The 14,093-nt window shown below is 45.0% G+C and overlaps 1 protein-coding gene across 3 annotated transcripts in view; it reads right to left on the minus strand.

Moving 5' to 3' along the window:
* Positions 1–14,093, minus strand: part of FLI1 (Fli-1 proto-oncogene, ETS transcription factor) — a 77,634-nt gene that overhangs the window by 25,255 nt on the left and 38,286 nt on the right. For all 3 annotated transcript variants that reach the window (XM_010008085.1, XM_010008084.1, XM_010008086.1), the window contains 2 exons: positions 5,749–5,903; positions 1,076–1,279 (listed from right to left, as the gene is read on the minus strand). In XM_010008085.1, coding sequence (XP_010006387.1) covers positions 1,076–1,279; positions 5,749–5,903 — 359 coding nt within the window. The remainder of the gene's footprint in view (positions 1–1,075; positions 1,280–5,748; positions 5,904–14,093) is intronic.

Genomic DNA, 14,093 nt, shown 5'->3' on the forward strand with positions numbered 1-14,093 from the left:
AACTTGATTTCCCAATGGAGAAAATGTACTTTTTTCTTTCTCTCCCTGCCTTCCCACCTTGCTTTATGGCACCCTCCCCTGATTTTTCAGTCCCCAAATAATTATACACCTGTAAAATCTGTTTTGCTTGAAAAAAATATTGGAGCATATGGGATTTAGTTCCAACTTCTCTGGTCTCTTCCTAATTATCCTTAGCACCCCTTTGTGGAGAAAGGAAATGCTTTGACCTCCATTTTATAAATGAAGAGGAGACATTGGAAGCTATGAACATGCTCATGGTAACAAGAAAAATCTTAGAAAGGGCTGAATTAAGTCTCTCAGCCTCAGGAGCAGGTGCTGACCAGAAGGTGACCATTCCTGTCTGGGCTGCCTTTCCAGGAGAGTTCAGAAAACTGCTCACAGCTTCTGAGAGGCTTGGCACAGCAAGAAGGAGTATTGGAGCCATCACACACTCTGGTGTGGGATGGAGAGGAGCAATAAGGGGGTTCAGCACAAGTAATTATTTGAGTACCAGGTCATTTGCATAACATCTGCTTCAGCACACTTATATTTGGGGAATCACTCTTGTATTTTTTTCCTCTTTCCAACAAATCTGAGCCTCCCGGAACACAGAAAATCTCCAGTTCTGACCAGTTGTGGGTCCAATTTTGAAGCAGTCTTTACCAGGAGCCTTAGGGGAAAGTACAGCCTTCTAACTGCAAAGTTATAGAATAATTTGCCCGTGACACATCAGTTAATGTTTGGTTTCATCTCCTCAACAAATGTATGTATTTTTATCATATAGCCACAGATGTTTTTATTATCTGTAAAACTATCTAATCTTCTTAAGAGTCCTGCTCAGTTCTTCACCTCCCTGATAGCACCAAGAACTCCATCTAAGTTTAAAATAACTTTCCAACCCACTTGTTATTCCTCCCTTCCTGGTTTGCTCTCTCTGCTTGCCTTTCTCTGTTATTTTCCCCTCATCCCTGCTGCAATTTACCCTGCAAGAAGAGCCCCAGATGTTCAATACCCATGGCAGCTTATCCTATTAGCATGTCACACGAGGGCTGGGATGGGCCAAGGCAATACTTACTTTCCCTGAGGTAACTGAGGTGAGACAACAGAACTTCTGTGTTGTAGAGGGAGGTGGTTCGGAGGAAGTCATCCTTGTTCATTTTGCAGAGCTCCTTGCCATCCATGTTCTGGAAGATGGTGGTGTCAATCTCCATTAATCCATACTCCTTTATAGCCCATTCCAGCCACTGGCGCACATGTTCCTGTGTCCATAGGGTGGGATCTGGCAGGAAAGCACAGAGGATGTCAACACAAGCCTCAAGACCAACACTGTAGCCCAGTCAAAGCATTAACCATTGTTTCCACAACCAAATGGATGTAATTTAACCTGGGAAGTGTTCAAGGCCAGATTGGATGGGGCTCTGAGCAACCTGATCTAGTGGGAGGTGTCCCTGCCAATGCAGGAGGGTTAGATCCAGGTGATCTTTAATGTTCCTTCCAACCCAAACTGTTCTACGATTCTAGTCCGTGATTCTGATTTACTGATGCAAACACGTTTTGCCAAGAGGAGCCAGTGTTGTGCTAGAACAGGGCTCAAGGTGCATAAACTGATCACACTGACCCTCTGGCAGGGTAAGTTCTCTTTATTATCTCCCACCTGCCTTGAATAATATCCCTGTGCCTGGGAACAATATTAGTGATATTTGACTTTCTTCCTCTGGAAAAAAGCTTCCAAAAGCAAACTCATCCCTTTGAAAGGGCACTCTTGCCACAGCTTTGGTTCTGCAGTGCTATATAATTACATCAGTGCTGTATAAGTCACACCACCCTTCACAAGTGTATTACAGAGTTCCAACAGATGGCATTTTAAAGTCTGAGGATGGTGGTATTTACAGTCAGCAAAGGGACTGTGAAAAAAAATATTATTGCTTAAACAGAGCAGCTTGCCATGTATCTCTGAGTCACATTTGTTCACCCTGCTGACAAGAACACAATTCTACCTCTGCTAGCCCTGTAAAACCAGCACAGCTATTGGAGGGCAATGTGGATTTTATACTGTCTCATGCATCATTATCAACTGTCAGCAAAGCTCCAGCTGTGGAATCTTTATTACTGCTGGTGACGTAAGAGAGAGATTGAACCCGGCTGGAGTTTCAGGCCCCATGGTGATGGTTTGCTGCATCAGTAGTTAAAAAAAGAAATCATCCTTTGAGCTTTGAAAAGAGCAGTAGATCAGAAAGTCCCAGCAAGAATTGGTGCCATGATACCATTTTTACGGAGTCATTTTCAGAGCATATCTGTGTTTTCAGATGTTTCCTGTGCTGCATCTCCCCATGAATCCCATTTGAAAACTGAAGCTGCAAATTCATGTGCTGTTGCAGCTGGTGAGGGTTGTGAAGTCAAGTCTTAACTGTGGAGACGTTTGATCTGTCCATTACAGCTGGTACATTCCTCTAAGATAAACCTCAAACACTTCAGATCCTGGGGCAGCTGAGAAAATGGATCAGAACCATGTAGCCATCATACAGTTTGTGCTTTGGGCAGCAACAAGAAATGCCTCTGCCACACATTCTATAGTGTATAAAATAATGCCTTGGTCCAGGACTGTGAACTGTGTGTGCTTGAGCTGCAGGGATCCCTGACACAAAAGGTCAGATAGTGGCTGTACCCAGGACATTCCTGGGCAGCTGAGTTCCAGAGGAATTGCATTAAATGGTTAAGTAAGAATCATAGAATCACAGGGGTTGGAAGGCACCTCTGAAGATCATCCAGTCCAACCCCCCTGCTGCAGCAGGAACACTCAGGGCAGGTCACACAGGAACACATCCAGATGGGTCTTGAAAGTCTCCAGAGAAGGAGACTCCCCAACCTCTCTGGGCAGCCTGTCCCAGGGCTCTGTCACCCTCACAGGAAAGAAGTTTCTCCTCATGTTGAGGTGGAACTTCCTGTGTTGTCACTTGGTGCTGTTTCCCCTTGTCCTGTCACAGGCACCACTGAACAGAGACTGGCCCATTCTTGACACCTCCCTGCAGATATTTATAGACATTCATTAGGTCCCCACTTAGTCTTCTCCTCTCCAGACTCAACAGCCCCAGATCTCTCAGCTTTTCCTCGTATCACAAGGACTATTGAAATTATAACTGTAACATTTCCTCACTGAATTTCTAGTAAAACCAGGTTGCCTAAAGCTAAATTTTAAGCATGGAACATACAACCCTGTATCTTTGCAAGTCTGCTTTGAGAAAGAGAGATGGAATTCCTTTAAATTTTGGCAATAGCCAATTTGAATTCTGCTTTCCAAGCACTGGCAAAACTGCAAATTTTACAAAGCAAGTACTCAAGGGAGGGTTTGGTTTTTTTTTTTAATTGAAAGGGTTTTTTGTCTTGAGTTTAGAAAAAAACCTCCAAGATTTAGAGGGCATAGTGAATTTGTGGTCTGACTTTAAACAAACACTTCTGAATTTCAGATACTCATTCAGCCTATTTATCACTGTCACAGACATTGAATGGTCTCTGAAAAACTGCCTTCTTGAAACATGGCTTAGAGTTTGCTGTTATTATTTCTATTGCAAACTTAATGTGACATTATTCTTGCCTATCTTCACCCTAATGCACTATAAATCTTTACTCTGGATTGTATTAAAATTTCCAAATGCCTTTCTTGGATGACTTGGGCCTCGTATCCTGCAGCCAGAGATCTGGGATGATGTTCATTATTGTCTTCTAAAGTCTGGTAAATCACTGCTATTTCACAAGTATCTCAAAGTTTTTATTTAGTTGTGGATACTCATGAGGGGGAAAAATGTTTTTTAGGTTTTTTTTCTGTTGTCTTCAAGAAGGAGCTTTTAAACCTTCTCTTCCACTGAAGTTATTTCTCCTGTGTCTACACTTTAGCCCAATCCTTGGTCTTTTTAAATACACATAAGTAGTGAGGGGCAGGATAAATACTCCACCTTGAATATCTTTTAAATATCAAAAGAAATGTGGCCAGCAGGCTGAGAAGTGATTCTGCCCCTCTACTCTGCCCTGGTGGGACCTCACCTGGAGCTCTGTATCCAACTCTGGAGCCCCCAGCACAAGAAGGACATGGACCTGTTGGAGCATGTCCAGAGGAGGCCACAAAAATTATCTGAGGGCTGGAGCAGCTCTCTTATAAAAACAAGCTGAGGGAGTTGGGGTTGTTCAGCCTGGAGAGGAGAAGACTCCAGGGGGACCTTGTAGTCACCTTCTAATATCTGAAAGGAGCCTATAGAAGGCTGGGGAAGAGCTGTTCACAAGGGCATGTAATGATAGGACAAGGGGTGATGGTTTCAAGCTAGACAAGGGGAGATTTAGGTTGGACATTAGGAAAAAGCTGTTTAATCTGAGGGTGAGTGATCACTGGAACAGGTTGCCTAGAGAGGTTGTGGGGGCCCCATCCCTGGAGACATTCAAGGTCAGGCTGGATGGGGGTCTGAGCAACCTGTTCTAGTTGGAGATGTCCCTGTTTATTGTACGTGGGCTGGACTATATGACCTTTAGAGGACCCCTCCAACCCAAGACATTCTATGATTCTGTGAATATACTGACCAGTTGGTATCAGCTAACACCTTTCTAGGCAGTGCTGACACTGCACACTCATGTGATGCTGTCACCAGTTGGGTTATCTAAGCTCTCTAAGCAGATCCTAACAACAGCTTACACGGTACTTGGAGATTTGCTGTCAATCTTTTATTGGCTTCCCTTTGCTACATTTAATTCAAGCTTTTCCTTTTCATCCTAAATGGCAAACAAATGCTTGGGAATTGTCATCTGTTCGTGGTCAGGCCACAATCAGAGAACAGAGCTAAATTCCACGAGTACATTTCTTTCTGCCAACAGTTCATCTGCTTGAATTAGCTACAACCCTCAGCAAACCCCTCCCAAACAGAGGGTGAAAAGCTGCACCCCTTGAAACCAGTGAAGGTTTTGGTATGTAAATTGGGCCAGGACTTGGCTCATAATACCTTTTCTGCTGGAAAGTTCCCGGGCTAGCATGTTTATATATCTGTATATAAACTTTGCAGGGAAAAGACTCCCTCTCATTCCAGGTTCAGGCCACAACACTTCCCTGCCACAGCAGCTCTCATCCTTGACTATCCAAATGCATCTAATGCATCCTGCCAATTTCAGACAGCAGATGTGGATATCAAATACAGAGAACTGGACAGGAATGTTTCTGTGTAACCATTTTGGGAAGGGTAATGGAGTTCCTGCAAAATATGATTATTTTTTTTAGTTTTCTACTTTCAACAGAAAAAATTAAAACAAAGTAGCTCATTTTGAATCAATATGACATGAAAGTGCATCTGGATCCTGCAGATCATCATGGGAGTTATAATTTGGGTCCTCTTTATGCTTAAGTCTTGCCTATGGACTGTGCTCTTTGATCCTAGCCTGCGTGTCCCAGGAAGCACTGCAGATCCTCCTCTCACATATGACAGGAGATGGATTTGGTTCAACACACAAAACCACTTCATTCCAGAAAAAAAAAATTAAAAAGGCAAAAAAAAGCAGCAGCATCAATATCCACATCTTATTCTGGTTCAAGGCAGTAGATATACTGCGACATGGGAAATTCCCACTAGCCAGAAACTCTGGTGTTTTCCTTGTTTTTTACATGCTTGTAAGAAAGAGAGGTCCTCAGAGAGTGGGTAAACAGGCCTTATCTGTTCAACTGGGTATTTCAGACAGAAGGGAAACACAACACAAAGAGTTGGACAGTGGTGGTACCTGCTGGGACAATGACTCTCCTCTCGTTGGTGGTCATGTTGGGAGGGGGCCCGTTCTTCTCATCCATGTAGGTGCTGTAGCTCATTGGGTTGGACTCTGTCCCTGCTCCCACGAGTTTGCTGCATTTGTTCACACTGCAGTCCACAGGGGACTCCCTGAAATGTGAAAGGCAACAGATGACTTGACATTACCGTGCACCTCCCAGCCCTGCTGTGGCAGGAGGAGGTTTGGGTTCCAGCCCTGGCAAGTGCCTGCAGGGGAGAAGTGAAGGGGAGTTCCTTTACATCTGGGAGAAGCCATTCCTGGCCTGTCACATGAATGTCATGAGGTGATCTATGAATTACAAGGCTCGCAGAGGGGATCTCTGACAATGAAACCAGTTGGAGGAAAGAGAGTTTGAGGTGCAAAGAGTGAATTTCAGCCAAAGGCAATGGTAGCTGTGAGGTCGGACTCAACACCTCTGCAACACTCATGAAAAAGATTAAAAAAAACCATCAGTGACAGCCCCTCTCACCCTTTATCCTTTATTGCCCAGTGGCACTTTAGCCATCTTTCAGATACCTGATGCTTCTAGGAGCCCTTGTTGGACAGTTTCACTCTTGCATTGGGTTCAGAACAACCCTGCACACTGTCTTCCTGCTAGAAAGATTAACAGAAGGGCTAGTGGAGACTGTACTTCTCACCTGGTGACCTGAAGCATTTCTACAGAGCTGATCAGAGATAGATACCTTCATTTCATTAGCAATGAACACAAAATACCTGTGCTAAAATGAAAGAATAAGAGAATACTACTATATTAGCATGGTATCTAAAGAGCCTTATTTATACGGGGCTGAATGTAACTGATCTTGTCTGTTCCTACAGTTAAACAGTCCCAGGCTTGTCTACTACTTGGATCTAAAAATCTGAGGTGCCTTCAGTGTGAGGCAAGAACTTTAGACCACAGAAACTGCATGTGAAAAAGCCTCTGGCCCCAGCATTACTTCTGAAGTGGTGGAGTGAAGAGGAGGGAACATTTAGCAACTCAGGTGGCACCGTGCTGAGACCTGGGCTGCACACAGACCCTTGGCAAGCACTAGGCTTTCTCTGGCCTGCTCTGGGAGAATGACAAGCCTCCAAACCACAGATAGGGAGCCCAGATTTGGTTTTTCTCCAGCTGCTGTAGTAACTCCTGCTTTTAGCTCTAGAGGTCACTTCACATACCAGTGCCCAGCCTGCCCCAGGCACATCCCAGCCCTGAGGAATGTACCAGGGAAGCACAGGGTTGCTGCCCTCACCCTTACCAGAGTGCATTAGGGTGCAACCTCTGTGCAAAGGGAGCTCAGAGCCCATCTCCAGTGCAGTTCACTCCCCTGCTTTAATCTCACAGCCATCCTTCTTCCCTGCCAAAAGCCAAGTGGCCTGGGAGGAAGCCATTCACTGAAGGGTAAGAACTATGACAGAGCAGCAAATCCCACCCTCTGAGTTCAGCTGGCAAGACTTCCAAGTTTGGACACTAAACAAATTTGTTTCTTAATCTGAATGGGGGGGGAGGGAGAAATTACTGAAATTCAGTTATCATGGCTGGGAGATAAATGCTCCACTGAGATATTCTAAGGCAGATGGTAATATTTTCCTCATGTCTTGCTGAGGGAATGTTGCTTGAAAATGGAAATAAGATGTATAACTTACACATGTTCGAATTTAAGGTTTTACTATTTCGCCTACTGTTTTTCCAGGCAGGGAACCAAAATCTGCCTTCAGAGAGGGAAACTGCTGAAGGTTTAATGTCCCCGTGGCAGTCAGAGGAGAGTCTGAGCAACTGCAGGGACACCAGGGTTTTCACAGGGAATGTGATCGTTTCTAACGTTCTGTTGAAACACTCTGTGTCAGGTGTTAAATGCTGCCTGCACTGGCAGAGAAAAAGCCCTGAAGCAGCACAAAGAATCTTATTCTTTCCTGAGGTCCAGGCTGTCCTGAGAAGACTCGGAGAAGCAGTGAAAGCATCTGTGCTATGAGGTGTCAGACTGTTTGGTTTGGTGCTCACTGTCCCTGGGAGGTGACTGGCTCCTCTGCCTGCCCTGCCTGCAGACTCCAGCCAGCCAGCTCCTGGCTCCAAAAGGTGTGGGCAGCCCAGCCAGGGGGGCAGCCCCGAGCACACAGATCCCCACAGATGGATTCCCATCTGCCTTTGGGATGAACTTCTCCCTCCTTCAGAGAGGGTAAGATTTTCTTTGGGTTCCCTGCAGTCAGCACATCCCAGGTGCCAGAGGTGCTGGGCACAACTACCTCCTGCCAAAGGTCCTTCTGAGGGGTTCACTCTTATCCCCTGCTCTGTAGTTAAATTTCCCTGGAAAATAAACCCCTTAGTTGAGATACAAACTGCTTCAGATAAAACAGTTCCATACATAATACTTCTACAGAAGTATAAGATAGAACCAGACTCTCAGAAAACATCATCTTCCAAAAAGCTTATCTGCCTAGAAGTGCACATGCCTTCTGCTGGCATGAAATGAGACACTTGAAAAGACCACAGAGGCCTTGGCTGCCTCTGCTCCCTCTGCTCAGTATCATGCACTTTCACATGACTGATACAGCAGAGTCACAAAAATAACACCAGCACTGTGAGATAACTCCTCGGTGGTTGGGTGATGATTTTTCACCAAAAAAACCCCTTGGCTTTGCAGTTAGGACCCTGCCTATCCTCTGCCTTGCTCTGTATGTCTCAGCAGCCAAAGCCAGACAACCAGTATCAGACACAGGTCTGAAAAGCACTGAGGTGCCTTTACCAACCCCTGATTTACCACTGTGGGAAGAGAAGCCACTCTCTTCATCCTGCAGGATATTTAGTGTGCTCTGGGTACCTGACAGGCTTGTGTCCATGTGGATGCCTCCCTTCCCTCTGAGGAAGTTTTCAGGATCCAGAGCTAACCCCAGTGATAATCTGATAGCAGAAGGACAAACATACTTGGCAATAGCATTACCAGAACTTCACTTAGCAGGAGACCAAACTGTCCTTAAGAAAATGACAATGAAATCTTCAATGACAGGAAGGGAGAAGGTCTTTATTTTTGTGTTCTCTGTAACCAGAACTTCCTACTGGGTCCAAATGGAACCTTCCATTGGGAAGTAAGGCAGCACTGCCAGATTGGATCATCATTGCAGCTCCTGGACATCCATGACTGTACTGCCCCAGCCTAAGATGAGGGATTTCAGAGTATCCCAGTAAAAGGTAGGTGTAGCTGTGGGCAAAACAAAGAGGAATTCAGGGGAACAACTACAGTGTCAAATGAGAAGAGGGAGCTGGGAGCCATGAATAGTGTATTCATTGAATATAGCTCCTTTCTTAGTTCATGCATTACCCACAAGCAGACTTAGATTATATAAAGATTTCCTCATTATTTGAAATGGTTCATGCAAGGAAATTTCAGATGCCAGATTAATCCTTGAATTTTCACAGAGACTTCAGACTTTCAAGAGGCTACACATGCTGGGCTTGCTCAGGTTCCTGGGCTGAAAACGTTGTAGATCTACTAAAGTAACTGGATATAGGCTGCTTTCACAAGATCTCTTAAGTACATTCAGCGTGGCAGTGACAGAGTCCAAGGAACATGAAGCTCATTCCCACTGCCTGTCCAAAGACTCTTCGTTCCAGCAGCTCCAGTAGCAGCCTCTGGGGATGCCAAGAGCTTGGTGTTTCAGGAAGGTTTATGCTGCACTGGCCAAAATGGACAAGCAGCTAGCCTGGCATTGACTAATAAATCCTCTGTACACCTCCAGCCTGTGCTCCAGATACCTGAAAATAAAGCAATTACTGTCCTAGGGACTCTGTCTAGGAATCACCTCTGGCTTTCATTCGGAGGAGCAAAATAAGGGATTTCAGTGATTTCTGAACCTGACTCAGCTGTGGTGAGTGGGATATTTCCTCCCTCTTTCTATTCCTTTCTTCCTATTCTTTCATCCCTCCTCTCTTCCCACCTTTCTTTTTACAGTTGCTGCTTTTTGGTGTGAGTCCCATTTGGTCATTTCAGCTTTACATTTGAAATTAAATTTTAATATTTTGTTGCTGTTCAGTGAGGGAAGTAAGAACAGACATCCTGTGGTTCTGCTCCCTGACAGACAGAGAACACACCATCAGGGCAGAATCACAGCTCCTCAACACTTGCATCTGATTGCACTTGGACCCTGCCTCTCATCCTGCTCTCTGGAATCCCTCGGGAGGAGGATCACTCTGGAAAAGACTGAAGTCTGCAGAAAGAAGGGGCAGCTGTAAAAAGGATGGGGAAAAAAAAAAAAAAAAGATACAGATTACAGAACTCAACCTGCACAAGGAAAGCACAGAGGCTGAGAAGGGTCTAAAAGAATCGTGTTCATCACACACAGGTAAATGCAAAGAGCAGGTAAGTGCAGAGTCTGCTGCTCTGGCTGGGGACTAGAACAGCACAGGGAATCCCACTAGAGGGCTCACATGCTACTTAAAGGGGATTTTTATTCTTCAGGACCTCATAGATGGTCCCTTTGTTTTGTTTTGAGAAAATTATTGTAGCATAAATACACTCTGAGATCATGGAACCTCAGCATTATTTTAAAATTCTGAAGCAAGAGAAAGTCTCCAAAGCATTTTCAAAACACTGACTTCATTATTTTAGCTAGACTGAGTTTTAAGCTCAGTTGAAACGACACAGGGGAGTTTGCCTGCACCCAAGCACACATCCAGCACATCAGGATGTTCTTCCACATTTCAAAACCATACAAATTTTGCAAGGTCTTTTTAAAAATCACTCAAACCAGGACACTCTCTGAGTTAGCTACAAGTGCAGATCTGTAGTAGCTCAGTAAATACAGTCAACATTTGGAATGTCTATTGTTTGGTTCAGTCTTTACATTTGGAATTTATATAAAATGTATGGAAAAATCTATTATTAAAGTGGAATGTAAATTGCATTACACTTTACCTAGTGTTTTTCTAAATAATCATCCTCCTTTGTTCATTGGAATTTAAATTGTGAAAGATTTTTTTTGTTTTTTAAAAATAGAACTGATTGCATTTATATCACAAAAGCATCTGGAGGTCCCAACAGAAATCCAGGCCTAGTATTTAGAGAACTGTACAAGCACATTGTGGGAGACAGATCTTTCCCTTAAGGGGCTATAAAATGAGAGAAACAAAAGACACAAACCCAGCTAAGAAAAAAGCTGAACTTGTATTTTTGTGTGCAACAGGTCAGTGCTACAAACACAAGGCTTTCCCTAAGGGGGTGTAAGAAGCACAGGGATATTAATTTTTCTGGGTTGGATTTTAACTGCCTTGTGTTTGGACACTAATCACTGCAAAGCACAAGCAGAGCCCTGGGGTTTGCTGTGTGAGGGCAAGGACAGGCTTTGAGGCCACACACTGCATCCATACAACTAGAAACAGTCACAAAATTCCTACTTCTGAATCTTACAATAATACAGAAGTCCCACCTTCTTCCTCTAAACACAGATCCCTGCCTCTGCCTGAATATCCCCTCTACACAGTCAGGGTGCAGTTACCTGGGAAATTCTTCCTCTTTGGGAGTAAACTGGGAAAACCCACCGTGGGGTAGCAAGCTGCTCAGGTTTTGCATGTTGTTTAGCACTTGGAGGGGTAGCTCTGCAAAACAGGCTTGGAGAATTTCTTCCAAGACCCCTTCTCCCACCCTGCTGAGGACCAAACCAACTCATCACACTATACCACACAGCAGTTAGACCTGCTTCTGGTTGCTAAGAAAAAGAAGAAAGGTTGGACACTGCCCCTTACCATCAGCCAGCTCCCTCCACTGTCAGGTTTCCTGCAGCTTATCCCTCTCTACAGTACACAAACCATTCTCTCAACAAGCAGCAAATGCCAGGGCTTCAAGTACAGGTGAAACAGAGAATAAAGGCTGCTCCCTCTAATGAGGCAGCTGGAGCCCAGTAAGAGGTTGTGCTTGAAAAACAAGAGGGAGAAGGAGAGGGAACAGGTTTGTTATTCACTCCACAGATCCAGTTCATTTGTACTGGGCTGCCCTGATGGGGTGTCAGTCCTCCCAGGCAGCTGATGGGCAGAGGAACAAGCAGCTGGAGTGGCCCAACCCTAAGAATTTACTCTGATGGACATGTGGGGAAAGGGCAAATTTTAGCCACAAAGAGGAGGAAAGGGTGGGTAAGTCAGATAAATGTTCACATTTCTGGGGTGGATTGAAGCTCTTCTGCTAACAAGTTATCAAAAGGCAAGGCTGGGAGCTATTTTAGTGCTTGGTTGTCACATTCAAAACAGTCTCTTTTCCTAACAGGCTGGGAAGTTGTTACTCCCCTTTTAGGCAGACTAAGGACACAGTTTCTGCCTAAGAACCTTGCAGTCTTGAGCACGCCCATAAAGAAGGATTTCCCTTTTTGCCCAGAATAAACTCACTTCTGGAGAGCCTTTCTCTGCAGGTATCAGAGCACTTACAGTTGTTAATGAATCAGTTTGTCAAAGCAATATTATTTCTTCTTTTTTTCTGGCAGATGAAGAAATAAGAACACAAAGGCCACAATGGAAGGACAGCCAAGTCATTTTAGGGATGACTTAGGAAAACTACCTTGGGTAGCCACAGAGAATCCTCCTGACTATGGTATTGATGATATGGTAACGACACTGACAGTGGCACTGAGAGCACCCTCAGCAATTTGCTGATGACACCAAGCTGGGTGGTGTGGTCAATATGCCAGAGGGACAGGACACCATCCAGAGGGACCTGGACAAGCTAGAGAAGTGGGCCCAGGTGAACCCCATGAGGTTCAACAAGGCCAAGGGCAGGGTCCTGCACCTGGGCCCAGGTAACCCCAGATATGAGCACAGGTGGGGGAGGTCACAGCAGCCCTGTGGAAAAGGACCTGGGGGTCCTAGTGGATCAGGAGCTGGACATGAGGCACCAAGGTGCAGCTGCAGCCCAGGCCAACTCCATCCTGGGCTGCATCAAAAGAAGTGTGGCCAGCAGATGGACAGAGGTGATTCTGCCCCTCTGCTCTGCCCTGGTGAGACCTCACCTAGAACACTGTGTCCAGCTCTGGTGCCCCCAGCACAGGAAGGAAGGATGTGGAGCTGTTGGAACGTGTCCAGGGAAGGGCCATGAAACTGATCCGAGGGCTGGAGCAGCTCTTTGATGAGCACAGGCTGAGGCAGTTGGAGTGCTCAGTCTGAAACAGAGAAGGCTCTGGGGGCACCTCCCAGTGGCCTTCCAGTGCCTGAAGGGGCTGCAGGAAAGCTGGGCAGGGGCTTTTTACAGGGGCTTGCAGTGAGAGGACAAGGGGTGATGGTTTTGAGCTGAAAGAAGAGAGATTTAGGTGAGAGATCAGGTGGAAATTCTTCAGTGTGAGGGTGGTGAGACCCTGGAACAGGCTGCCCAGAGATGTTGTGGGGGCTCCATCCCTGGAAGTGTTGAAGGGCAGGTTGGATGGGGCTCTGAGAAGCCTGGGCTGGTGGGAGGTGTCCCTGCCCATGCAGGGAGTTGGATCTATTTGATCTTTAAGGTCCCTTCCAACTCCAAAAATTCTGTGACTATCAGAAACCCCAATGCACTGGTTCTGCCAAGATCCATCCCTCTGCCTGTGTTATCCAGGGATGGTGCTTTTCAGAATATAACTCATTTTCCCTTGTTTCAGCCTCAATTCAGAGACTGGTAAACTAGTGCAAAAATCCAGACAGTTCTTAGGAAATCCAGAACTAAGGTACAACCAAAGCAAGATCTAAGTTGGTCTGCAAATAATCACCATCAAAGACCAGTTGATGCAATGACCTTTATCTTCTAGTCAAATCAGCATCTACTCCATACATAAGAGGAAAAATAGACATGCTGCTCTTTGAAGACTTGAACATCATCATCTCATTCTACAAGTCTGAAAGTGCAAGGCTGCTTTCTGTTTCAAACTCTGCACTTTGCTGGGTTCTCAGAAACCAGGAAAACAGGTTGTTACAGAAGCCCTCCTCTACCTTTCAAGAAGAAAACCTCTCACTTGCTTAACTGTCGTGTATTAACATGGTGCAGATGTTAGAGTTGTTTGTGTCTTTGAAATTCAGATCAAATAGAGAATTTGTATGAACTCTAAAACCTAGTGCTAAAAAATGAAATTGTTTTTCTTTATTGTGTATATTTAAAACTGAAAACATTTGAAAATTTTACACCTGTAGGTTTTGTGCAAGAGGCTGCATTTGTTTCTTAGGCTACTGAGTTGTAGAAAAGCTTTTAAGAGAAACAGGCCTCCTACCTCTTTGGCTAAAAGCTGTGGAAGATAGATCAGAACCAGTGTCCCTTTGATGGTTAACATCACTGCTCAAATCTACTCCTGATCTCTCTTTTCACCAGTGGTCACATTAATTCACA

The sequence above is a fragment of the Chaetura pelagica genome, unplaced genomic scaffold (genome assembly GCF_000747805.2).
Source record: "Chaetura pelagica isolate M959 unplaced genomic scaffold, ChaPel_1.0 scaffold32, whole genome shotgun sequence".
NCBI lineage: Eukaryota > Metazoa > Chordata > Aves > Apodiformes > Apodidae > Chaetura > Chaetura pelagica.